This window comes from Felis catus, chromosome F1 (assembly GCF_018350175.1).
Source record: "Felis catus isolate Fca126 chromosome F1, F.catus_Fca126_mat1.0, whole genome shotgun sequence".
NCBI lineage: Eukaryota > Metazoa > Chordata > Mammalia > Carnivora > Felidae > Felis > Felis catus.
Genome location: NC_058384.1, coordinates 65,424,829 through 65,452,064, shown reverse-complemented (window position 1 = coordinate 65,452,064; position 27,236 = coordinate 65,424,829). Strand labels below are relative to the sequence as shown.

Genomic DNA, 27,236 nt, shown 5'->3' with positions numbered 1-27,236 from the left:
TAATTTTAATAATTTACTTGTGGTTATGATGCTTCAACACAAGTAAGAGTACATCTACCGATAGTTATAGCTTTTCCCAGTATTTATTATTTTAATTTCTTTAACTTTTTTTGTTTATTTGCTGCAATAGCCACTATCTCCTCCAACGCTGAATGGAAGTTGCGTTAGCCATTAATCGTGTTTTGCTCTCCATCTTAAATGTTCCTTAAAAGGAAATGCTTTCCACAGTTCACTCTTGGATCCACGGCGTGACTTTTTTAAAGCGCCTTTATCAAGAACTGTATTTTCTATTTGTAGCTTTACTGTTGTCTCTTATTTTTACATTTATGAGTGATTATGGTTTTCTTATTCCCGCGTCAAAGAGATAATCATTCTTTCTCTTTCAATCTGTTAATATGATAAATTACATTGTTCATTTTTTCAAATGTTAGATCAATCTTGAATTCCTGAGATAAACCAAACTCAGCCGTAACCACTTAGTGCACCGGATTGAATCTGGCTCAGGAGTACGTGGAGGGAGAATTTTGCATTGATGTTCACGAGTGAGTCGGCCTCTGAGTCTGCTTCTTTCACTGGTTTTGTTTATTTTGGAATCAGCATCAGGCATCAGGCGAGCTTCATAAAATGCATCGCTGAGTGGAATTTCCAGGTTTCTGTTCTCTGCAGGGGTTAAAAGTGGGAGTTACCGTTTTCTTCAATATTTGGTGGAACTCACTTGTTAAGCTATCTGGGCTTGACGTTTTCTTTCACAGTAATGTTTTTAACTAATTCACTGTTAAGAGTTTCTGGTGCTTCCAAACTTGACATTGGTGATTTTAAATTTCCGGAAAATGGGTCTAGCTAATTACATTTTAATTAATTGGCATATATTGTTAATACTTATCATCTGGGGGGCGCCTGAGTGGCTCAGTTGGTTCATAGTCCAGCCCTCGATTTTGGCTCAGGTCATGATCTCATGGTTCGTGGGATTGAGCTGCCTTGGGCTCTGTGTTGACAGTGCAGAGCCTGCTTGGGATTCTCTCTCTTTCTCTCTCCCTCCCTCCCTCTGACCCTACCCCTCCCATGCACTCTCTCTCTCTCTCTTTCAAAATAAATAAACTTAAAAAAAATACTTTAAACAATAGTTATCAACTTAAACTTTGTAGTTTAAACCTACAGTTTATCCATTTTTCATTTTTAATATAAATATTCTTACCCCCTCTCCCTTTTATTGTTTGTTAGTCTTATCAGGAGTTTAATTGTTTCATTATATTTTCCCTATAACCAATTCTTTAATTTATATATCTTTGTTGTATTTTTTTATTATATTATTTCTGCTCCTGTATTTATCTTTCTCTTTCTCCCCTTGTTTTTTTCCTCCTGATATTGTTTTAATTATTTTATTATTTTTCCTAGAACCAACTCTTTAGTTTATATATCCTCTTTGTTGTATTCTTATTATATTAATTTCTGCTCCCATATTTATCTTTTTCTTCTTTACTTGTTTTTCCCCTTATATTATTTTAATTATTTTTTTTTCCTAGAACCAACTCTTTATTTTTTTAGGTTTATTTATTTACTTTGAGAAAGAGAGAGACGGTGAGCAGGGGAGGGGCAGAGAGAAATGGAGAGAGAATCCCAAACAGAGAGAATGTCCACTTGGGGCTCAAACTCACAAACCATGAGATCATGACCTGAGCCACCCAGGCACCCCGTAGAACCAACTCTTTAATTTATATATCCTCTTTGTTTATTCTTTATGTATTAATTTCTGTTCCCATATTTATCTTTTTCTTCTTTTCCTTGTTTTTTTCTCCTGATATTAGTTTTCTAAGTTCCTATTTTAGATCAATTTTGCACATTCCTTCTCTTACAATGTAAACACTTAAGGTTATGAATTTCTCTCCAAGAAACACTATAAGTTTATCCTGAAGTTTTGAAAGTATGATTAATTTTATTATCCCTTGGGTCTGAAAGTTTTCCACTTTCTTTTACAATTTCTTCTTAGATTCATAGGTTGTTTAGAAGTGCCCTTTAAAATATCAAACATATGGACATTTAAAATTTATCATATAGTTATTTATTACAAACTAAATTATATTATAATTTAAAAACCTGTCTATTGGGCACCTGGGCGGCTCATTTGGTTGAATGTCCCATTCTTGATTTTGACTCAGTTCAGAATCCCACGGTCATGGATGGAACCCTGCATTGGGCTCTGCCCTGAGCATGAGGTCTGCTTAAGTTTCCCTCTCTCTCCCTCTGTCCTCACTCTGATGCACATTCTCTCTCTCTCTCTCTCTCTCTCTCTCTCTCTCAAATTAAAAATATTAAAAGTTAAAAAATAAAATAAAATAAAAATTTATAAAAAATATCTATATAATATTAACTCTCTTAACTGTGTTGAAGCTTACTTTAACTTATTTTCAGCTTTATTGACATATGATTGACAAGTAGAAATTGCGTGTATTTAGGTGTACAACTTGATGTTTCAGTTTACAAGTGCAATAGCCCCTTCTGATCTGTAGGTGATATGTTGCAAGACCCCCAGTGGATGCCTGAAATTGCAAATACATTATTATATTTATTCTTGTACATAATACCTAGGATCAAGTTTGATTTATAAATTAGGCACGGTAAGAGATTAGCAACCATAGCTAATGATAAAATAGGACAATTATAAGAATATACTGGGCTAGAAGTTATATGAGTATGGTTTCTATCTCTCTGTCTCAAAACACCTGACTATCTTGCACTCTCCCTCTTTCTTGTGAGGATGGATGTCAGATGATTAAATGCCTATGTGATGAGATGGAGGAGGTGAAGGGTGGAGGCATTGTGACACAGCGTCAGTCTACTAGTGGCTGTCTGATGATCCGTCAGAGAGAGGATCCTCTATTTCCAGACCATGGCTGACCACGGCTTCCTGGAACCATGAATAAGGGGTAGTCACTGTGAAATGATGGCCACAATCAAGCTAATTAAATATCCATCAGCTCACATACTTACTATTTTCTTTCTTTCTTTTTCCTTTTTTTTTTTTTTTTTTTTTTTTTTTGTGGAGAGAACTCTGGAGATCTCTCTTAGCAAATTTCAAATATACAATAAAGTATCGTTAAGTACAGTCCCCGTGCTGTGCAGTAGATCTCCAGAATAAAGGGCACACAATTTTAGTGTGTCTTATTTTACAGCCTGGAATGAGTTTAATTCATGTGTGCTTGAAGTTGATCTGGGTTTCATGTGCCTTCAGTGGGTGGGTTGTGTTAATTACTATTATGAAATGTTTTATATCCTTATTTATGATTTATCAGCCTGATGCATTATTTACTCAGGAGAGGGCTTTCGAATATCTTACTTTGACAGTGGCTATGATTAGTCTTCTTGTGGTTCCCCCGTCTGATTACTGGACGTCGTCCATGAGGACAGTTCCCTTCCACTCCCTGGCAGAGAGAACATGCAAACTGGTGGTGGTGGGGGGGGGGACCCAGGACAGGAGCAGAGGGAACGGGTGGGCCACACATTCCCACAACATCTCCCAATTTCACCAATCAGATCAGATCAGTGGTTCTGATTTGACTTTGCTCCAAAGCATCCTGAGGCTTCTTGAAACACAAACTGCCAGGTCCTGCCCTCAAGCTTTGTCGTTTAGGTAGTTCTTGGACGCACCTTCTCACTAGGATAAAATTCATTATTTGTGGTTACGGTTTACCTGCGAAGATTCCAGGCGAGCTGTTGAGCCTCATCTATGCCACGGCTAATCAATGCCCCGTGTTTGGGAAAACTCAAACGTGTTGTGACTTGTTCACTAAGTGAGGCAGAGACCTGGAGTTGTTACCTATAATTTCTTATTTTTAGACCTTTATGATGGTAGAGAGCAAAACACTTTGCCAGTAATGAGTCTGCAGTTTCATGTGAATCATGTTTACAAGTCTGTTCTGCAATTAGCCTACATTTAAGGAAAAGTCCCTTCTGGGTTCCCACAGGCTCGGAAAGGTCCACAGATGGCAGGGGTGGCAGAGAAAGTGAAAACTCAGCACAACCAGACTCTGTTTTGTTAACTGTTGTTCTTCCCTCTTGCTCAGGAGAGTTCACATTTTTGAAATGAGTTCAGACTCTTCACCTACTAACTGATTTTGCTGAGCCATTCACCCATTTTCCCGCTGTGGGAAATTCGGTGAGAAAACGGACACAAAACAGTCCAGTATAAATGGTAGGTCTGCATAAGAGACTATGGAGCTGGGCAGGAGCTCAGGAAGGCTTCGGGAAGGGTGGAACCTACTCCTACCTCTGGAAGGCAAAGTAGAAATGGCAGGAGGCCGGGCCCCTAGCGCTGGCCACAGAAAGCCTTGTATGTACCCCGTGGCAGGCCACGTTCTTTGTATGTGGGAGGAGACAAGCAGGCCCCCCCCCCACCCCGCCACGGACCACCCGTGACACACCAGCTTTGCACCACTGCCCCTTCTCCTGCTGTGTGGAGCTCAGTCAGGGCCACGGACTTCCTGCTTCAGGTCAAGGCCACTTAGAGGCCACGTGGCCTAGTGGTACAGTGGGAAGAGTTAGAAACCCTTGGTACTGTTCCATCCCCAGACGACTTCTCAATTCCCATGTAACTGTGGGCAGGGCGTTTCCCACCCACTGACTTCACTTTTATCTTCCATAAAGACAGAGGAGTTTGGGCCATGTGGCTGCCTAGGCCCCGCCCAACTCAGAAGTTCAGTCATTCAGGGACTTCCTGGCGGCAGATGGTGTCTGCTCCAAGTAAGTCTTCGTAAATCCTGTGCTGGCTTAATCTGGACTTGAACCTAGTCCACTTGCCTTACCAGGACAGGCCTCTCCCCACCCCACCCCACTCCCACAAGAAAACAACAATCACGTTGCCCGGGGACCCTTGGGACACTTTGGGTTCTGCCGCTGTTGTTGTTGTTACCACACATAAGATTAGCTTTCATGCTTTAATAGTATTAAAATGGGTTTCTCTTTGCTCAGGACCCCCACAAAGGTCAGAGCAGAGAATGTAGCCCAGATCTGGGCTGGATGGTCAGGGAGCTGACCTGAAGCCAAGGCTACATTACTGTCAGAAAAACCTCAAGTTCGACAGCCCATCTCCATTTAATGAATGGAGATTCCAGAGGTGCCTGGGTGGCTCAGTTCCTTAAGCATCTGACTCTTGGTTTTGGCTCAGGTCACGATCTCATGGTTCATGAGATCAAGCCCTGTGTGTGGCTCTGTGCTGACAGCGTGGAACCTGCTTGAGATGCTCTCTCTCTCCCTCTCTCAAAATAAATAGATAAATATTAAAGAAATAAGTGGAGATTCCAGAACATTCTATGGCTCTAGTGAGGATTACTGATTTGGGAAGGAGGGCAGTGTCACTGTACATCGCCCCACATACCTTTTCCTTCCACTAAAAATAAGTTAAAATAAACACCAAGTCATCTTTGCCTTAGAAAGAAAGTGTCTCAACATCATTAGGAAAAAACAAGAACCCCCCCCAAATCATTCATTCTACCATTGTTTTAAACGCTGCCCAGAAGAACTCTTTCGAAAGCAAGTTTCCTTTACATATTTTCAGTAGAGATGCTGCCCTGTTCTCTTCAGGCAAGGCGTCCCCTCTGCGGATCCCACAGTTCCGTGTCTGGTCTGAAGGGAACTTTCAGAGAAGTCCCAACTAGGCACCCAGGAGGTTAGGATTCCACAGTCTGAGGCTTGGGGGGATTTATCAAAATCAACAACTGTGAAGCTGCTCTATTTTTCCCTCAGCCCTTTTCTGCCAATCCTGCCACCGCTTCCCTCTACCTTCATGACCTCCCACCACCACAGATATGCATGGAGCGAAAAGCACAAATGAAACATCCATTTCTTGATATTAGTCATTATGTCACTTATGGTGGTGGTGCTGTGTGTGAGAGAGAGAGTGAGAGAGGGGGAAAGATGGGGGGTTGGAAGGAGGACTGACTCTTCAACACAAAACGGTAAACTCTCTGGAAGCATAAATGATGCCTCCTTTTGATTACCTCCTCTTGGTTCCCAGAGCTAGTTCTGCACTCATGGGACTCGGTCAGTGGGGTTGCCCAGATGCCTAACTGATGATTCCCAATTCACACCGCAGGGCATATTCCTCTAACTCGCTTTTAACCACCAGCACCCCCAGAACCCTCATCTCCCATTTTTGATCTTCCCTTTTGGAGAATAAATTCCCAGCTCCAGCGTCAAAGTCTCTTGGACTGCGGGATTTCCTGGGGACATGGAACCCCATACTTGTATCAGCCCCCTTCCCATGGTTTCCCGATCCACATTGGAACACGTGCCCGAGAAGCTCGTTCCCTTTTCTTCTGCTAGCCTTGTTTTTCTCCTTTCTCCATGCTTTTCCAGGACCCCATCTTGGACATAATCCCACAGTCAGACTTTGGTCTTCCAAATCTTTTCAAACATAGTTCCATTTCTCCCTAAGTTCTAAGTCTGCCTAAAGATCTGCACCCGCCTCCTTACTTTTGGTTTTTTATAAGATGTGTCTTTTCACCCGTATTGGACAGGAAAGGGTTCAGAGGCCATGTTGGCTTGACCTCTACAACTCTCAGTTTGCTGTCTCAAGATGCTGTCTCTCAAGATGCTGTCTGTTGGAATATGCAGGGTGTTTGAACATCTACTGGAATTTATTTATATACATTAGAATACACAGTGCATTTGAAAAAATTATTTGATGGATTGTTTGAGCGACTAACGAACTGAACCCTATGGTCACCAAATGACTCCATAGACCCTCAGGGTCCCTTCAACAGAGCCCTGATCCTCGGCGTAACCCTCCTGACAACCTCCTTCACCTCCTTGTTACGAAGACTATAAATAATGGGGTTGAGGAGAGGAGTGAGAAGGGCGTACCCCAAGGCGATATGCTTGTCTGTGCCCTCAGAGCGGCTCCCATGCAGCCCCACATAGACAACAAAGGCAGAGCCAAAGAATAGCGCCACCACGGTCATGTGGGAGGAGCAGGTGGAGAATGGTTCTTTGGGGCAGAGACAGAAGATTAACTGCTTCAGAACTTTGCTCCTTGAAAAATTTCCCCAGAGCCAAAAGTATAGGAGGAATAGACCTGAAAATGACATAAATGTTATAAAATCACTTTTCATGCCCTCACTTTTCGGAAGGCGCAAGAGGTTTGCATCTCAGTCTTGCTGACAGTTGGAGTGGAGTCCAGCTTCTTGCTGCACAGCCCAGTGCTTTTCTGGGGGGATGGAATGTGACCCTAGAGTCAGGTTCCAGTGTTTTCTCCCACATACCCCATCAGGAATCCTCATACTCACCCCCTTACAGTCCAAAGGAAACATCCCTCGATTCGTTAGAGCCTCCACGCCTTAGTCCCCATATCCAACAGTCAGTTGTGTGGAACTGTGGAAGAAGGAAACACCCACATTCTCAAAGGCGCCTGCTGAGTCTCCCTGGAGAAGCCCCTCTGGAATTCCAGAATGTTCTCCGTAAGAGCTGGAGGAAGAAGCAGTGAAAGAAGAGGGAAATGTGAGGCCTCTCAGAAGAGCCCCACAGAGCTCAGAATGGTAAGGCCAGAAGAGGAATCAGTGAGTAGACACAGTGCATTTTGAGAAAGGGTCCCCAGGGAGAATTCTGCACTGGGAAGTCCCTAAGGCAGGCGCTTATGAACCGATGAAGTCAGGACTCTATGGTAGGGTTCTAGAAGGGTGGTGGCATAAGAGAAAACTCATTCTCCTTTGGAATTGGCTTTCTGAACTTGTGTTGCCGTTAACTCAAGATGAACATTGAGCTGGCCATTTCTGCTTTCTTTGCCTCAACTTCCTCTTCTCTAAAATGAAAAAGTTTAAGTAGATGTCTTGGTAGCCTTGGACTACCACAGTCCTCTAAACCTACTGAAAAATGGTTTGGGGGGAGGGGGGAGGGAGGCGATCTACACTAACATGCCCAGAGTTCTCCTCCCACACCCTTCACCCTAAGGAACCTCCCCTAGGAAAGATCGACGCCCTCCCCTGGTCCTCTGCTTCTACTACACTCACCCCTGCTGCCCTGTCCTTGCCCATTACCTGACCGTGTGGATGACATTAACACTCATGGCACCCTCCTCAACATCGCTTGCCCCCCAAGACTCTGCCCTACTTATATCTCATGCTCCAGGACACACTGGTCTCCCTGGGGCTCCTTGCTGTGTGCTCCCTGGGGTTGCCGGGTGTGACTAGCCGTCTCCAAGGGGTTCCTCTGGGGCAGGAAGTGGGGCACGGGAAAAGTGATGCAGATCCACACTGTTTCTCAAACATTTCTCAGCCCTGCAACCCTGATTGTTGGGTTCTGGAGTCTAGTGTCTTCAAGTTCCAGAGAGCTTTCTCCAAGGAGAGGGAGCCCACCCCCCATAATCTCGGGCACACACAGACAGTAACACCTTGAGCATCCCAGAAGTTTTATCTTTTCAAAATTCTCCTGGCAAAGAGATTCCTCAATCAGCTGCTCTTTCTGACCACCCCTAACCTCAGCACCATATGAGCACAGTCCATTTAGCCACCACTATCACTTCTGTGCCCAACGTCACCACCTCCTTATTGTCACATTTGTTGTGCCCCCTGTCGTCATTCATTGTTTCAGCCACGGTTTATTAAACACCTAATACACTGCTCTAATCGCATGTTCCAAATCTCCATTACCAGTATAGCTGCCATTACTTACACGGTCTCCATTATGATTACCCCAGACTTCCTCATGCGGCTTACCTACTCATTCACGATTACTTTCGCTTATATTCATATCCCCAATATTTTCATCAAAAGCCCTGGGATTAGCATCTGAGCTCTGATCTCAGTTGGGCACTACTTGTGAGTATATACTTGAATAAATATGGAATTCAGAACAATGATAGAATAAAAGCACTTATCTGTTGAAAGTAATGCACGTGAATCATTCATAAATCCAAGTGTACTTATTTTTTAAAATCAAAGGAGGGGACAAAATAAATGCTAACTTAAATTTAAGGTAGAGAGGTAACCGTAGAAGATGAACAAGTACATCAACACTGAAATGGAGGGAATCATTGAATGTTCTAAGACCCAAGCGGAGAAGCTTCCTACGGGAGCTGAAGAGTTTTGAGCAAAAAGGAAATGCTTTGAGAATGCATTTGAGGCCTTTGAGAATGCTAATGTAATTCCAGGACTGGAAGAGTCCCTTTGGGGCGGGGGGCGGGGCGCGGGCGGAAATCTCAAGTATTTGGACAGAGAGTCGGGTCAGGCTCAGCCAGCAGTGAGCCCATATCCCACTTCCTGTGAAATACGGAACTTTCTACAGGGTAGGGAGCTACAACTGCCCTCTTCCTAAATCACTGCACCCTCCACAGTCCCAAATACCAAAAGACTCTTCTGTTTTACCTTCATTTCATGAGTCTATACAGATTATCCATCTGTCTAGACTCTTCAAATGAATAATCAGGCTGGACCCAGAGTGGTCACATTAATTCTTATTTTTTGTTGTCTCTGTATCACATCACATTGATATTCCTACATCCCCTTTTATGAGCCAGACTCTGAAACAGACTTCCTTCCTTATTTGCTGTGTCCAGTTGTACCCCCGGCTGTCTTGGCATGAACTGAGTAGATTAGCAGGCTGTCAGTGTGATACAAATGACTGAACAAAGACTTGTAGACATTACCTGGAATCAGTCATGTAGAAATAAAAATATATATTAAAGGGCCAAAGGCTTCTAAATACAGGCCAACCCAAGAAAGCTGTTTCCTCTCCGTATGTCATCCCCTTTTTGTAGAGAGTGCTTCCCTGGCATTTATTCTGTATCAGGAATGGGACAAGAGAAAGGCACAAGACCTCATGCCTCTACTAAGTCATTCATGATTTGGGAAGGACAATGACATCTAAAATGATTTATGCTTAAAACATAAGTGAAAAAAGTAGGATTCAATGTGTTCAAAGATTCATGGCATCATTGTTTGTATTTGGAAACAGTATATATTTATTAGAAATTAGAAGTAAACAGGGCACCTGGGTGGCTCAGTCGATTAAGCATCCGACTTGATTCTGGCTCAGGTCATGATCTCACTGTTCATGGGTTCAAGCCCCACATCAGGCTCAGTGCTGACAGCTGGGAGCCTGGAGCCTACTTTGGATTCTGTGTCTCCCTCTTTCTCTGCCCCTCCCCAACACACGCTCCCTCTCTCTCCCTCTCTCAAAAAAACCAAAACCAAAACAAAAACAAAACCTACAATGAGATACTATTTTTAAATTTTCATATTTATGAAGGTCCAACGATTAGAAGCACACTTTATAGATGTTGCTGTGGGGAAAAAAGACTCATCCACTTTTGGAGAAAGAACTAAGGGCATAATCCCTTTTAAGGAAAATTTAGGAATATTTACGCATACTCTGTGCAGCCTCACTATGGCCCAGGAGCCGCATTCCCAGGAATGTGTGTGCACATATGGGAAGTGAAATATACACAAGATTGTCCCTGTAGGTCTGTACTTAATAGGCAGAGATTGGAAGAACTCAAGGGTCCTCCAATAGAGTACCAGTCAGATTAAACACACAGTGGAGTATGATGGGATTAATTTTAAAATGGGAAAGCAGGAGTGCCTGGGGGGCTCAGTCAGTTGAGTGTCTGACTCTTGGTTTCAGCTCAGGTCATGATCTCATGGTTCGTGGGTTTGAGCCCCGAGTGCAGGCTCGGCACGGACAGTGTGGAGCCTTCTTGGGATTCTCTGTCTCTCTCTCTCCCCCTCCCCCATTCTCTCTCTCTCTCTCCCTCTCTCTCTCTGTCTCTCAAAAACAAATATTTTGGGGGGCACCTGGGTGGCTCAGTCAGTTAAGCGTCCGACTTCAACTCAGGTCACGATCTCGCGGTCTATGAGTTCGAGCCCCGCATCAGGCTCTGGGCTGATGGCTCAGAGCCTGGAGCCTGCTTCGGATTCTGTGTCTCCCTCTCTCTCTGCCCCTCTCCCGTTCATGCTCTGTCTCTCTCTGTCTCAAAAATAAATAAACGTTAAAAAAAAAATAAAAAAAAATAAACAAATATATATATTTTTAAAACGGAAAGCACTCTCTACAAGGAGATGGAAAGATCTCTGAGATTTCTCATTAAGAAAAAGGAAAGGAAGGGTGGAATGAAATGTATGGTGTGGGGCCTTACGCCTAAGAATCAGGGACTATGAAATATAGTCATCTTCTGAGTGTTGCACATAGAAACGCTAATCCTGCAGGGCAAATGTTACAAGCCCTTCAGGAATATTATCTGTTGAAGCAAAAAAAAAGTAGATATTAAAAAAACTTGTTACGTCAATGATATGCTACGGTCATATGTCCTTGTTTGCCCCCAGACATCTCTGGTTTATTACACCTGATATTCCAGAGTAGTTACTAGTAACACCTCCTTTGCTGTCAGATGCATTCGGCCGGTGTGGCAAGCCCTTTGCACGCCAGAATGTTAGCCTTGACGCCCGTGCAGACCAGCTAGCCTGGTTCTGGTATCATAAGCGCTGGCTCGTTCTCACCTCCTGCTAGTCTTCTCCGGAGGTCACCGAAGGAGAAGTCGACAAAGTCGGGTCTTGCCTTCAGCGCTCACCCCAACCAGGCATTGTTTCTCAAACATTTTTCTCACGTCATAGCACACATTAAAAGTGATGCTATCTGTGGAAAACCCTTGGGTTTCTGCCAGAGGCAGCCAGGCCGGGACTCCAGCCCCTTCGGGCCCCACAGGACCACTCAAAGGGCAGGTTTTAGAGGTAGGAGTCAGCAAGTCAGCACCCCAGTTCTTTGTATCAGTGGGGAAAGGGCACTAGGGATGATCCAAACTGCAGGTTGTAGAAGGAAGGACCCGAGGTTGCAAGAGGGGAAAGATGATACAATGAAGGCGAGGGGAGTTTGGAGCTGTGGAGAGACTAAGTAAGGCCCTGTCTCCGTCTGCGGTTCAAAGAGGGGCGCTCAATCTCCGTGACGCTCCTGGGACTCTCATCCGTTTATTCACTGATTTGTTCATAAATCATCGAACACCAAGCCCTGTGCTAGAAATCAATGATGCTGCCTTGAGTTGTTAACTGCTTGTCTCCAAAACAGGATTGTGAGCCCCCGGGCACACTGCAGAGTGTAGACACAGGGACGGGATCCCCAGGGCTATTAATGAACATGACCCAAGCCCTTGCAAGGGCAAGCGGCCCCCAGCCACTCTCTGGTGCTGCCCCCGCAGAGAACAAAGCTGTTTCCATTGTGCCCATAACCGCACCCGCGACAAGAGCTGTCTGAGTGAAAAGAGGTACAAGAGGAGAGAAAAGACCAGAGCAGAAAAGTAAGACATAACCGGCCAGCAGAACGGAGTGCTGCACCTTGCATTTAGGGAGGCGGCACGGACTTCCTGCAGCGCTGACGTCGGATGCTTAGGTCCAAGGAAGATGCCTCGCTCGGCATGTTACCAATTCTACTGACGTCACCCATAAGAAAAATGTGAGCTCTGTGTGAGACGAAGCATCCTCACAGAAAGAAGTTTCCACTGCAGAACTGTATGTGGGGGAACGGTAAGTGTTTACACAGTGCCTAAAAGTTCTAGTATTGTCTTCATTTTGCAGATCAGGAAACTGAGGCACAGGGAGTTAAGTGCGTTGCTGAAGGTCACACAGCAAGTAAATGGTAGAATTAATGTCCGAGCCCAGGCAGATAGCCAGTAAAGCCCACGCTCTAAATCACTACCCTGCCCGGCCTCTAAGACTAATATGGCTAACTTATATATTGAACACTTAGGATGCGTCCTTTCACTTAATTTTTAGAACTCTTGGTTATAGAATTTTTTAAGGAAAACAAAAAAGAAGTAAAAAAGAAGTTACTTTTTTTTTTTTTTTTTGGTCTGTCTTTTTTTGACATAGTCGAAAAGCAGCAAAACCAGGGGTTTGGACCAACACCCTCCTCTCTCTGTGTTGGATGTCCAGATCTGACCCATGGGGGCCTCCTTCGGGCCCTGCTTTCTCTAAGCAGTGTTGCAATCATGGAATCAAAGCTCCGTAAGCAGGAAGGGATATGAATGGCCACGCACTCACGCAGAGAGGACAAGACCGTGCGTCTCACCAAGGTCATGCCCATGAGGGTGAACCCACTGACCCTCAGACCCGTGGCCCCACGGATCCCGGTCTGGTCCGTGTCTCTTCACCAGAGCCCAGAAATCGTACTATTTTCCTCACATCGATATTCAGATGCTTCTTCCTTCTTCCGAGGGATATTATGAAGGTTAAAGGCATACATTTGAGAGAAGCTAGCACTGTGTTCTGAAATAGGGCAGACATACCAAACATAATTGGTTTGAGTTTTTTAGCAGTTACTTGTATAAAAATGAAAATAGATAGGGCATTCAAGAGCCATACAGCGGCCTCAGCTCTGCCAAAATTTGGGTCCTGTCTCTCACCCTCTGACATGCTTTGGCAGGCATTTGACCTTCAGTCTACATGTCACCAGAGTCCGGAGGTTGAACCTGAGCATTAACTTTCAGACTTTGCTCAGCAGAGGACTTGGTTTGGGGGGGGGGGAGGGGGGCAGGAGGAAGAGCCGAGGGGAGGAAGGCACAGAACGGACCCTGCTTTCTCTTTCAACCTGTTTTCTACTTCGCAGGTGAGTGCTTAGTACGCAAGATTTGCAAAGCTCTTTGCTGCTCGGGTTTTGTTTCTGTTGCTGTTTACTTAGCACGGCTGCGGATCCCTTCTCCGGAATGGTCCGTGACATTGGGCGAGAACTCAGACAACACCCCCGTTGTCACCGTCTCCCTCTTGCCCCAAGAGAGCACACTGTAAAATGCAGCCTCCGGCCTCCTGCTCCCGGGGTGGGGGTGTTCTCCCCGCCACGGAGCTGCCCTCCCCCACCCAATAGCCCACCACCCCTGGCTCTGCCTGTGCTCACACCTGGGAGCCATAGCTTTGGGCTCCTGTTTTCCACTCTCCCACCCTTTCTTCTGGGCAACGCTCTGCCCCCACCTTAGCTTTAGATCATCTTCATCTGCTCAGCGTTGCTCTATCTCCCCAGGTTGGAAGTTCGGCAGAAGCATTTGCATGGGGTCCCTGGTTTTTTCCTTTCTCCTCTGTGGCATTTTTCCCCCGTTAGATTGGAATGGAATCGAACACACACCTCCCTTCTCCCTACAAGTTCACCTCTGATGAACCAAGTATGTCCCCCTGAGTGCGCATCTGCAGCACGTTCGACAGATAATCTGATGGATTCGTTCACTGGTGTGGACTTCAACCCTGACCAGATGATTGACCTACCAACCGGCCGGTTCCCACTGCAGCCAAGCAGCTGAGCTGTGACCAATTCAGCCCGTCAGGGTCCCTTCAGAATAGTCCTGACCCTGACAGTGACCCTCTTCACGGCCTCCCTCACTTCCTTGTTGCGAAGGGTATAGACGATGGGGTTGAGGAGAGGAGTGAGAAGGGCATACACCAAGGCGATACACTTGTCTGTGCCCTCAGAGCGGTTCCCAGGTGGCCCCACATAGACCGTGAAGGCGGAGGCATAAAAGAGGGCCACCACGATCATGTGGGAGGAGCAGGTGGAGAAGGCCTTGACCCGGCTGGCAGCCGAGGGCAGCTTCAGCACAGCCCTCAGGATGCCCCCGTAGAGTCCCCAAATGAGCACGAAGTTGCAGCCAGTGGCCACACCAATCACCGCCCCGTGCACTCGAGCGTGCCAGCCTGCGTCCACGCATGCCAACCGCATCAAAGGTGCCAGGTCACAGAAGTAGTGGGCCACCTCTTTCAGACAGAAGGGCAGGGTGGCCGTGAGGCTGGCTGGCACCAGTGCCGCTGAGAAGCCAGCCACCCAAGCGGCCCCTGCCAGCCAGAACCGGACCTTTCTGGTCATGAGTGCCCGGTAGTGGAGCGGGCGGCAGATGGCCAGGTAGCGGTCCAGTGCCATGACGCCCAGCAGATGGCACTCGGTCATGCCCAGAGAGTGGAAGACGTACAGCTGGATGAAGCACACCGCTGCCGAGATGGCTGAGCGCCCACGGAGCCACGTGTGCAGCAGCGTGGGCACCGTGGCGCTGACGTACCCGAGCTCCAGGAAGGAGAGGACGCCAATGAAGAAGTACATGGGCGTGGACAGTCCAGCATCCACCTGGACCAGGACAACGATGAAGAGGTTCCCGGACAGTGTGAGGAGATAGAGGCACAGGGTCCCCAAGAAGGCAAGAGGTCGCAGAGTTCCGGGGACACTGAAACCAGAGAGGATGAAACTCTGGGTCCACGTGTGGTTGAGTGGATCCATACCTAGGAAGTACTTCAGGATCTTCCTTTCTTTGGAAAAGTCTTCCTGGTGCCAAGAACACGAAGTGTGAGCACCTAGCAGCAACCTGACATTGTCTAACCAATGCCAGTCCCTTCACAATAGAGGAATTGCACTCCCAAGGGCGGAAGTGGACGGACCCACATCATAGAATCTGCTGTTGACAGGGCTGGAACTAGAAACCAAGGCTCCTGATCCCAGTTGAATCCTCTCTAATTTATAATATTGGGTTCCAGATACTTGGGCATCTGGATCTTGTCTCTAGTCCCCCATCAGCAAATAGGAGAGGCAAGAAAATTCCTACCTCTATCCTTCCTATAGTTTCCGATGATGAAACAACCAGCAAAACTGGGCTGTGGAGAAGAATGAAGTCATCCCCTAAAGGTGACTTCCAGGGCCTCTTTGAGGAAGCCCCACTGGAGTTTATAGACCGTGCCCATAAGGGCTGGAAGGAGAGGTGGGAAATGGCAGAGATGGGGGCACTCTGACAACAGTCCCTGACATCTGAGGTCCGCGGTGCCCGACGGTACCTCCCTTAGTAGACTCACCAAGTCTTTTGAAGTATGATCTGCACAGGAGACATGCACTGGGATCCCTTAGAGAGGAAAACCGTAAGGTCAAAAGTCCCAAGCAAGAAGTCCTATAGCATAAAAAGAAGAGCCTTCTCTGAATCAGCGATTTGGTTTTAGCACCTGCTCTGTCACTGACCGGCAGGGCACCCTGAGCTGAGCAACTTCTCCTCACATACCCTCAACTTCCCTAAAATAAACAAAAAACAGTGCTGAACAGATGTTTTCTAAGACTCTTACAACACAGAGCATTTATGGTCCCCTAAAGTCCCCGAAAAATGGTTTGGGGGGAGGGGGGAGGGACGCGATCTACACTAACATGCCCAGAGTTCTCCTCCCACACCCTTCACCCTAACGAACCTCTTCTAGGAAAGATCGACGCTCTCCCCTGGTCCTCTGCTTCTACTACACTCACCCCTGCTGCCCTGTCCTTGCCCATTACCTGACCGTGTGGATGACATTAACACTCATGGCACCCTCCTCAACATCACTTGCCCCCCAAGACTCTGCCCTACTTATATCTCATGCTCCGGGACACACTGGTCTCCCTGGGGCTCCTTGCTGTGTGCTCCCTGGGGTTGCCGGGTGTGACTAGCCATCTCCAAGGGGTTCCTCTGGGGCAGGAAGTGGGGCACGGGAAAAGTGATGCAGATCCACACTGTTTCTCAAACACCTTTTCTCAGCCCTGCAACCCTAATTGTTGGGCTCTGGAGTCCAGTGTCTTCAAGTTCCAGAGAGCTTTCTCCAAGGAGAGAGAGCCCACCTCCCATAATCTCGGGCACACACGGACAGTAACACCTTGGGGACCCCAGAAGTGTCTCCTTCCTAAAAACTGCCTTGGCAAGAGACTTCCCTATCAGCTTCATTTGCACCAAAGACAAGGGCTGGGTGACCCCGGAGGACTGAGCCATGAATTTGCCCGCAACTAGCTTTGCCCTGGTTTGAGGAAGATCAGCTGCACACGACTCTCTTCTTGTCCATGACAAGCATCACCGCTCCTTCCTGAGCACATCTGCTACTACTCATTCACTGAGCCCCCCAGCACTGCGTGTCTACCGTGCGCCCAGCACCATCGCAGACGCGGCCATCGCTGCCACCGCCACCGTCGTGACTATGACACGGGACGCCCACGTGCTGCTGACCCCGCTTCCCACCATCACGCTCCATTTATAGCCACCGGGATCATCGTCATAAAGGTCCTGCAGTCCGCTGTGGCACCCTGACCTCAACTGGACACCATGCACGTGCCTGCACTGGACGGGTAGAGAGGCCATATAAATAGTAGACTGAAAGCATTAATCCACTGGAGACTACTGGATGTCCACCACCTACGTCTGTGGATTCAAACGTGGTTTAACATCTAGGAATCAGAAGCAAAGGACAAGATAACAGCAAAAGTAACCCGGCTATCAGGACATTCACCATGAAAGATTTGCGCATAGACCACATAAACGCAGAACAAACTCTCTTCAGGTCAACCTAGAAAATCTTGAGAGAGCTGGAGTTGTTTAGTTGGTTTCAGGAAGTTTCTTTAGAAAATTATGTAACCTCTCTTTTTTTTTTAATATGAAATTTATCGTCAAATTGGTTTCCATACAACCCCCCGTGCTCATCCCCACAGGTGCCCTCCTCAATGCCCATCACCCTCTTTCCCCTCCCTCCCACCCCTCATCAACCCTCAGTTTATTCTAAGTTTTTTTTTTATTTTTTTTATTACATTTATTTATTTTTGAGAGACAGAGAGAGACAGCGCAAGTGGGGGAGGGACAGAGAGAGAAGAAGACACAGAATCCGAAGCAGGCCCCAGGCTCTGAGCTGAGAGCACAGAGCCCGACTCGGGGCTTGAACTCACTTGAGATCATGACCTGAGCCAAAGTTGGACACTCAACCAACTGAGCCACCCAGGCACCCCTTATTCTCAGTGTTTAAGAGTCTCTTATGGTTTGCCTCCTTCCCTCTCTGTAACTTTTTCTCCCCTTCCCCTCCCCCATGGTCTTCTGTTAAGTTTCTCAGGATCCGCATAAGAGTGAAAACATAGGGTATCTGTCTTTCTCTGTATGACTTATTTCACTTAGCAAAACACTCTCCAGTTCCATCCATGTTGCTACAAAAGGCCAGATTTCATTCTTTCTCATTGCCAGGCAGTATCCCATTGTATATATAAACCACAACTTCTTTATCCATTCATCAGTTGGTGGACATTTGGGCTCTTTCCATAATTTGGCTATTGTTGAAAGTCTGCTATAAACGTTGGGGTACATGTGCCCCTATGCATCAGCACTCCTGTATCCCTTGGGTAAATTCCTAGCAGTGCTATTGCTGGGTCATAGGATAGATCTATTTTTAATTTTTTGAGGAACCTCCACACTGTTTTCCAGAGTGGCTGCACCAGTTTGCATTCCCACCAACAGCGGGTTCCCATTTCTCCACATCCTCTCCAGCATCTACAGTCTCCTGATTTGTTCATTTTAGTCACTCTGACTGGCGTGAGGTGATATCTCAATGTGGTTTTGATTTGTATTTCCCTGATGAGGAGTGACATTGTAACCTCAAGATTGGAAGAATCTCGACCTGAGTAAAAAATTCTCTGGTGCTTGGGCAATTAGGGGTTCTCATTCAGTCTTTTCCAGTCTTGAGCCTATATTCCACATCATCTGAACACCTGACTTTCCTCCAGGATGGATGCTTGCAACTGACATTTGACAAAATTTCTGCATTCTCCGTAGTCCCAAACACCAAAATACCCCTGATTTGCAGTCTTATTTATAGATCTGTAGGATTCTGAGACAGACTTCCCCCATGCTTGGTAGAGCCCAGCTGTATATCACCTGATCTGGCAATAAGTGTATTATAATAACTGTGCGCTTGCCTTCAGAAACCTATCAATGTGACACACACATGTGTTTATAAGAAACAAACCCAGATCAATCCAATAATATGTGCCAAAGTCTTGGCAGTGTATATGAATAAGAAGTGAGGTGTTTGACCTAATCGCAAAAAAGAGAGAAAATAAAAATTGGAGGGTTGCTTGGCTCAGGAAGGTATTTATTTTCTTCTCGGGTCATCCTCCACCAGCATGGTTGGCTCACCTAATATTTTTTTCTGCGTTAGAAACTGAGCAAGAGTAAAGAACAACTTCCGATGCCTCCATTAAGAAATTTCTAATGTAGCAAAAAAGACTACTGAGAACCCTATTACGGTGTTAAGGGAAGAAAGTAGGATTTCCAAAGTGCCGACATTTTACAATATGATTGTTAATATTTCTTAAAAAGCCTTTGGGCAGGGAAAGATGAAAAATAACAGATAGTAAGTGTTTAAAATGATTTTATAATGGGGCACCTGGGTGGCTCAGTTGGCTGAGCATCCGACTTCGGCTCAGGTCATGATCTCACAGTTCCTGAGTTCGAGCCCCCTATCGGGCTCTGTGCTGACAACTCGGACCCTGGGGCCTTCTTCAGGTTCTGTGTGTGTGTGTCTCTCTCTGCCCCTCCCCTGCTTGTTCTCTGTCTCTGTCTCTCTCTCTCATAAAAAATAAATAGTAAAAAATAATAATAATAAATAAAATCATTTTATAAGTGATTTTTTTTAATTTTTTTTTCAATGTTTATTTATTTTTGGGACAGAGAGAGACAGAGCATGAACGGGGGAGGGGCAGAGAGAGAGGGAGACATAGAATCGGAAACAGGCTCCAGGCTCCGAGCCATCAGCCCAGAGCCCGACGCAGGGCTCGAACTCCCGGACCGCAAGATCGTGACCTGGCTGAAGTCGGACGCTTAACCGACTGCGCCACCCAGGCGCCCCTATAAGTGATTTTTTATTTTTATTCATAAATATTCTGTATCATGGACATACGTAGATGTAATATTGTTCTCCAAGAGAAAAAAGTGATCTAAAGGTTAGAAAAGTTTCATCAAAAGCAGCTGAAATTATATGAAGAGAGGAAAAATCACAGTGATTCTGTTATTCATTAGGTATATTTAAGTTATTGAATGCTCTTTATTTTCCACACTGCCTATTAGGGAAAGTATGAGGTGTATAAAACATCCCTTTCCTCAAGATGCTTGATTTGGAGTGAGGGAGACAGACCCCCAAATGGGCATTTATAAAAGAACATGGGCACTTAAGTGTATGAAGAGGTATTCAACCTGACTCATCATAAGAGTCATGGAAATTTACATACATCGAGGTACTTTCCTCACCATCGGCTTTGACAACGATCCAAAAGTTTAAAAATACCCTTTGCTGTCAAGGCTGCAGGGAAACATTCTCACGGATTGCTTCCAGGAGGACAGAATAGCTAAGAAATTTGAAGGAAAATTTAGCAATGCTTCCGTACACGACACATTCACTTCCGCATAGCAATCCCACCTCTAAGAATCTGTCTTACAGATATGCGTGCACACATATGTGAAATGACGTGGACACAGAGGTTTTCACTGTGATTCTGTTTGTAATACCAAGACATGTCATTATAGTGACACAGTGCAATCATATATCCTGGCTTGCCCAGGTGAGTTCCAGTCAATGCCTGTTTTTCAGGGATAATTATCCATAGAGCCCCACTTCGTTCTGAAAAGTACTTGGGTTTATTTAACTGGAAACTATATAAGCATCTGGGTGATGGAGTGTTAGCTTTAATGCTACCACAGAGTTTGTGGTCTGAATATGTATGTGTGCCTCTGCACATCATGCTTTGGCTCTTTCCTTCTTCTGTGCTGACAACAGTCTATCACTACAGAATGAGAGAAATAAGTCAATAAAATACTGTACAACCTTGGTTTACGAGCATAATTCATCCCGAAAACATGCTTGCGATCCAAAGCACTTGTGTATCAAAGTGAGAAATAATGGAACCTCAGTTCATTCCAAACCCCAAAATATTCATATTAAAAAATGATTATAATACAAAATAATAAAGAAAATACAAAATATTTAAAAAAATAAGCAAGTTAACCTGCACTTACCATTGAAAACCTTTGTGAATGGTGTGGGGGAGACAAGAGAGAGGAGGGTTATTGTGTAGGACTTTCACTATCACTAACAGATGTTGGTTACAATACAATAGCAATAAACTCTTGTCATAGGCTGTATTTAACGTAACTGGCAATAAGGCATCAGAGAAAAGGTCTATATCCACAGGCAGCCTGACCTAGAAGGAAGCAAAACATTCCTAAGCTTACTCTCATACAGAAAAGCAAAGGACTGTCCCTACGTGCTTTGAAGTGACAAAAAATACACGAGTGCCAGTGTGGGCACCTTCCAACGTTCTGAAAAAATCAGCTATTTCTGCCAAACACCGTGGCCTGAGACTGAGCATGTGAGCATGGGAGACGATCACCCACATCCCTCAGCAAGAGAGAAGAACCATTGGCTCAGTTGTGATCACGTGACATTTGACATCACGCACATCATGTCATATTGCACGGCATCGCTCGTTATCGAGTTAAAATTTGTTAGAAATGTTTGCTTGTCTTACAGAACACCCGCAGAGCAAGTTACTCCCAATCTAAGGTTTTACTGTATAGACATATCTATCTATCTATCTATCTATCTATCTATCTATCTAGTGTATATACATAGTATACAGAAAAAGATGTATATAGAATATAGTATATACACATGAGTATATATATACTTATATATAAGTATATAAATAGTTTAGTCTATAGAAATAGGTATACATATAGAGTATATGTAGAAATAAATATACATAGATAGCGCATAGAAATAGGTGTATATTCTTATTTCTTTCCTTCTAGAGTAAGAACCCTGATGGCAACACAGAAGAAGGAAGTCACCAAAGAGTTGGCCCTGAGACATCCACCCGATGAGTCACATGGATGTCTTGCTTCTGACTTCTTTCCACATCACAGCAAAAGAAAAACAGTGGTGTTCCTAAGACACAATGGGGTGAACAGAAAGGCCGTTTGCTGGCCCTGTAGACCACCCAGGGGAGGTGATTTCCCCGGGCTCTCTCTTCTCTCTCTCACCGCTCCAGGGGAGAGGCGAGGGATAGGGGTCAGCCACTTGCCTCAGGTCTGCATCTGTTAGGAGGCTCTAAGAAGACCCGAAGGGAAGGGCCTCAGAAGGCTGTGGAGAGAAAACACTACGAAGCGAGGAGGCGGGTGAGTCTGGAGCGTGACACTGATGTGGGTGAGAGGGATGGCTGCTGGCCAGGCTTTGGGAAGGGGACCTGGTCCCTGTCACCCTGGCTCGATCCTTAGGATCCAATCACACATTCCTTTTTTACTCAGCAGTGGGCAGACACGCAGACCCCGTGCTAGAAGGTAGCGGTGACTTTTGGGCTCCCCTGGGTTGTCAGGTAGGCATGCATGTCCCCACAAGAGGACTACAGGCCCCAGGGCTCCCTGCAAGGACCTGGACAATGGCCAGCAATGCCTTCAGACCATCGCTGGGGAAATGGGTTGGCCCATGACCACCCCTCAGGAAGAAGAACTGAGAGAGCACCGTGCAGGAGAAGAGAAAAGGGTGAAGACCCCAATCCAGGCATTGAGGGCAAAGTGTAGATTCTGCAAGGGCGGGGAGAAACACACAGAAGGTTCCAGGCTGATTTGGGAACCTAGGCCAGGAGAAAACACTTGATTTGGAGTCTTAACAGGTCCACTGACTCACACGGGACAGCAAAGAGAAATACGGAAAAAATGGGGCGTGTTCTGGGGTGCCCGGGGGGCTCAGGCGGTTAACCTTCCAACTTCAGTTCAGGCCATGATCTCACCATTTGTGAGTTTGAGCCCTGCGTCGGGCTCTGTGCTGACAGCTCGGAGCCTGGAGCCTGCTTCGGATTCCGTCCCCCTCTCTCTCTCTGCCCCTCCCCCACTTGCATTCTCTCTCAAAATAAATAAACATTAAAAACAAACAAACAAACAAACACTGGGCCCTCTCCAAGGAAAGGAATCTCCCTGCAGAAACCTATGTGGCAAATTGGAATAATGACCGTTGCTTATGTAGTGTTTAATAGTCTGTTTGCTTTGCAAGTACAAAGTAATTTAACCCTCCCAAGAATTACTTAAATAAGATTCCACTGTGCAACCCATTTTCCAGATGGGACTGAGTGCCTGGTCCGAGCAGGAAAGTGGTAGAGACAATGATTGATTGAATCAGGGACACAGGCTCAAAGGCCCTTCTCTAACCATGACCCTGCCCTGCCTCCAGGATAGTGAGGCTTCTTCATTACGTGTGGAACACCTCTTAGCCATCGGGAGCGCTGAAGTGTTCGGCACCTTGCATGTTTTGTTTCTTTTCATGGTGATAGAACTGTGTGGTGGAAATGATATATATGTAAAAGGTGAGAAAAATGGATGTTTGCAGAGAGGTTGTGTGTTTTACTGACATCAATGAAAGTGAAAGAAATGGGGTTTGGGCCAGCACCTTCCCCTCTCCGTGCTGGATGTCCAGATCTGACCCACAGGGGCCTCGTTTGGGCACTGCTTTCTGTAAGCAGTGTTGCAGTCGTGGAAGCAAAGCTCCGCAAGCAGGAGGCGATGTGACCGGCCACGCGCTGCAGGGAGGACAAGGCCGCAGGTCTTGCCAAGGTCATGCCCGCCCGGTGAACTGCTGACCCGGGATTGGGTCCGTGTCTTTTCACAACAAGTCCCAGAACCTTTGTGGCGTTTTGTTCTGGGTTTTTGTTTTTGTTTTTGTTTTTGTTTCATTTTTACAGCAAAACTATTAAAAACAAGTTTACGAGGACAATGACCTGTCTGCCATGTCTTTGTCATGAACAGCGGGGCCTGTCACCTCCCTGACCCTCAATTCACTGGTCTGAAAAGTGAAAAGACTGGCCTAGATGATCTCAGCCAAGGAAGCAGTTGGGAGCCAGGGGAGAAACCAGGGTGTAGGGAGAGGCCCGGGCTTCCAGTCCCCATCTCTACTTTCCCTTTCAGTCTGTTTTCCACTTTGGTGCGTGTCTGCTTCGTGTATTACGTTCTAAGGCCATTTGTTTGAAAACGGGAGATCAGACGATTTCCTGGGTGTCTCTGCTGTTTCTTGAAGAGCGTCTGCTTCTCATCAGGCTAGGCCGCAGGATGTGGAACGGACGTGAAGAAGGAAAGCGTCCCCGATCCCCGGCTGCCCGCCCACCCACGGCAGACACAGACAAGTATACATTCTGAACAGGTAACACAACACAGCATCCTCACGGGAAAAGTCAACAAGAGTAGGGCCTCGGGCGTATGGGTTGGGGTCTGGGAACCAGGGCCTAGATGATGGCCTAACTTGGTTAAAAATCCCTACTAAAGGCCAGGGGGAGAGGTGCATTGAGGATGGAGAAACTGAGGCAGGTCTGAGCCCTCTGGTATATACTCATGACTCCTCTGTTTCTGAGAAACTGGGTGCACTAAGAAACTAGGGATGAGTCTGTTAGTATATCTGGGAGCCACAGGCCAGGGAAGGGAGAATTGGGGTAGCGATGAGCTCTGACATTTTCTGAATCTGTTGTCTTGAATTACGTCTCCCACTTACCCCCTGCTTATATGCCCTTCCTCTCCATCCATTCTAGACTGTCCCAAATCAGCAAACCATCTCCTTACCTACCTATATGGGTCCTTTTCAAACAATGTCCTCCCCCCCACACCCCCGCCCCGACCATGAACACCAGATCCGTCCTTTTTCTAGTAGCCTAGACTAGTCAAAACATTCTGAACCTCAGTTTCCTCACGTATAAGGTTATATCCCCACTTGAAGGGGCACTCAGTAAGTAATATTTCTGCTATCTATTACAACTAGTTTGTCGGCGGTAAATATGTAGGTACGGACTAAAAATTACTGATGGTTGGTCTGAATGGGCTGAGAGATCGGGAACTTTGAATGTCATTTCAACTGACCTCAAAGAATAAACCCACATAGTCAGTGTCTGTTCTGGGAAAGCCCCCAGAGGCTCAGGCCTCTACTTGCGAGATGGGGAGGCCACGCGTGTCCTGTCCTCCTCGCCTCGGTGCAGAAGCACTCCAGAGGCAGGAGAGTGTTTGCTGGGCAGCACAGAGCTGTGCCCACATGTGGGGCCTAAGGGAATCGTTCCCTAGGAAGGATCAGCATCCAAGGGCTGGATGATGGCCTAAGTCAGTTAAAAACGCCTACTAATGGTAGCGGGCAGTGAGGAGGGGGAAACTGAGGCCTCCGATATACTAGTGCAGGTCTTGTTTCTGCCACTTCTGACACAGATCCCGGGGCGTGTCAATAGCCTCTCTGCTCACGCCGGCAGCGTGAGATGGCCCTGGCGATCTTGGAGCAGTGTGTCCAGAACAAACCTCAGACACTGCCCTGCTTCTCGGTTAGATCTCACGCAGTTTTGCTGACCTTCCATATCCTTAACCAGCCCACTTTGGTCCAGCAGAGGCACCTTGGGGCCACCGCTGAATGGTCCCCTGCCACAGGCATCCTGTCAGAAGGAGCTGGGTACCTAGGATTCCCCCAGGGAAGCCTGACAGCCAGCCCCATCCAGCCAAGGAATCCCTCCCACGACACTTTTCTTCTGAGCACCTCAGGGGACAGAGTAAGGGGCTAACAAGTTCGCTAATAAGAAGACAAACGAGCTGTTTAATTGAGCTGGGGAAGCCAGAGGGTGAGGCAAGAGTCCTGTTCCCCGGAGGGGCCTCTGCCTGCTTAATGATGTGCAGTCTGAACTTGGTAATTATCAGCATTTTGCCTCCATCCTGCTACCCCCCCCCCCCCCCCCCCGCCGGAGTTGTGAGCGGTGGACTCTTTTCTGCTTGCCTCCCTCAATTAACACTAATTGGGAACATGGGAACGCAGACCCAGGATGTCAAAAAGACAGCCTCAGAACACCATACTTCGGAGAGACTTTTCCCCAGGCCCGGTCAGGAGACACCAGGGTCCCAGCTTCGCCTGAGCCACACCGAACCGGCCCTCCCGTCACACGAGGCACTGTGCATGTGGTGTGGCTTCCGCAGGCCTGAGTTGTAATCTAGGCTCGGACTCTGCCTAACAGATTCAGAGTCGGCCACACACGTTCCCTGGCCTATATTTCCGTAGCACCTGAAACGTGGAGATCGGGTTTTATGACTTTTGCATGGCTTCTTTGAACTCTAATTTTAGCAACCATGATAAATGTGTTTTTTGTTCTGATACCCAGGAAAACAGCATCAAGAATCAAGAGTAGTAGACTAACTTATACTTTAAAAAAAAAAAAGAAGAAGTTTCTTGAGGGTGGGGGAAGTGACAGAGAAACAGGGCGTATGATAGACAAATGTGTGCCCCGCTCCCCCCAAAAGAGGGGCGTATACCATCTGAGCTCAAAGGAAGGAATTGCTAACACTTGTTTGCCCTTTCAGAGAGTTTTTTAAACTCTCACTTCCTTTTTAAGAAAAAAAAAAAAAGATTATAATTTCCTTCTAGAAAAAAATGAAATGGTCTGGTCCCCTGCCTGTCCCCTGCCTGTCAGCACATGCCTGCTTGTCTGTGTACCTATTCACGCATACACGGCACTGAGTCTCCCGGCTCTCCGGGCGACTCAGCCATCAGAACCACAAGGGCAGCGTTCGGTGTTGGTAATCATAGGGAAGAACACGCAGTCGAGAAAACCTTGCGTTTGAATTCCACTGTGCACAAATCAGCAGTTATGAAATGTTGTGCCATTTAGTGAACCCCTTTTGGCCTCGTTTTGAAAACTATTAATGTCAATGACACCTACCTCGAAGGTTGTCGCAGGAACTGGGATCATTGACGTTGGCCTGCCCTAGGTGCTGCAAGAACAACATCGAACTTGGTCGATTGCTGTTATTATCCGCATTGTACTTACGCACCCAATTCCTAACAGAACCAAAGAGATGACTCTTGACATCTGTTGAGTAGCAGTCCTTTGAAGCGTTTGACAAAGGGCACAAATCCAAACGAGTGTTAGGTCTGTGGAGTCAGCGTGTCCCTTCCCAAGTCCTACAATCACACAGAGATTAGTTAAAAGCGGTCAGAACCACTTGTGACACTGAGCCAGACTGTTCCCTTCTAGGATCCTACCTGCTCCGGACAAGAGGCAAGCACACCAGAATGTTTTCTAGGAGATCCCACGTAGAACATATGGCATCACAACTAACGCGTCAGCCTTCGTGAGTTATCGGGAGGAATCAAGGGGCGTGAGAAAGGACCCTGACCAAAGCTGAAGTTCAGTCAGTATTAAGGCCCTGTCTCTTCCCCTTTTAGAAATGCCCAGGCTGCTGAAATCCGCCCTCCCCGCCCCCCGCCACCCTCACCACGGTTCGATCACTTCTCAGCATGCCCACGGGGTTTCACATTAGCTCTGGTCTTCTTGTGTGTTCTGTTGCAAAGAAATCTTCAGCTACCTTTGAATAACATAGCACAGCCTTTTCTTTAAAAAAAGAAAGAGACTTTATTTTTTCAGGGAGGTTTTAGGTTCACAGCAAAACTGAGCAGAAATTACAGATCTCC

General features: G+C 46.5%; 1 protein-coding gene and 1 long non-coding RNA gene across 2 annotated transcripts; both read right to left on the bottom strand.

The window, feature by feature from the left end:
- Positions 1–27,019, bottom strand: LOC123382825. Its single transcript, XR_006591848.1, has 3 exons — positions 26,808–27,019; positions 26,597–26,726; positions 1–660 (listed from the first exon to the last, which is right to left on the bottom strand). It is a non-coding gene; the product is annotated as an uncharacterized LOC123382825 (long non-coding RNA).
- Positions 11,115–17,215, bottom strand: LOC111558418 (olfactory receptor 10C1-like). Its single transcript, XM_045048959.1, has one exon. The coding sequence runs from the start codon at positions 15,226–15,228 to the stop codon at positions 14,284–14,286; it is 945 nt and encodes a 314-aa protein (XP_044904894.1). The 5' UTR covers positions 15,229–17,215; the 3' UTR covers positions 11,115–14,283.
- Positions 27,020–27,236: the final 217 nt, after the last annotated feature.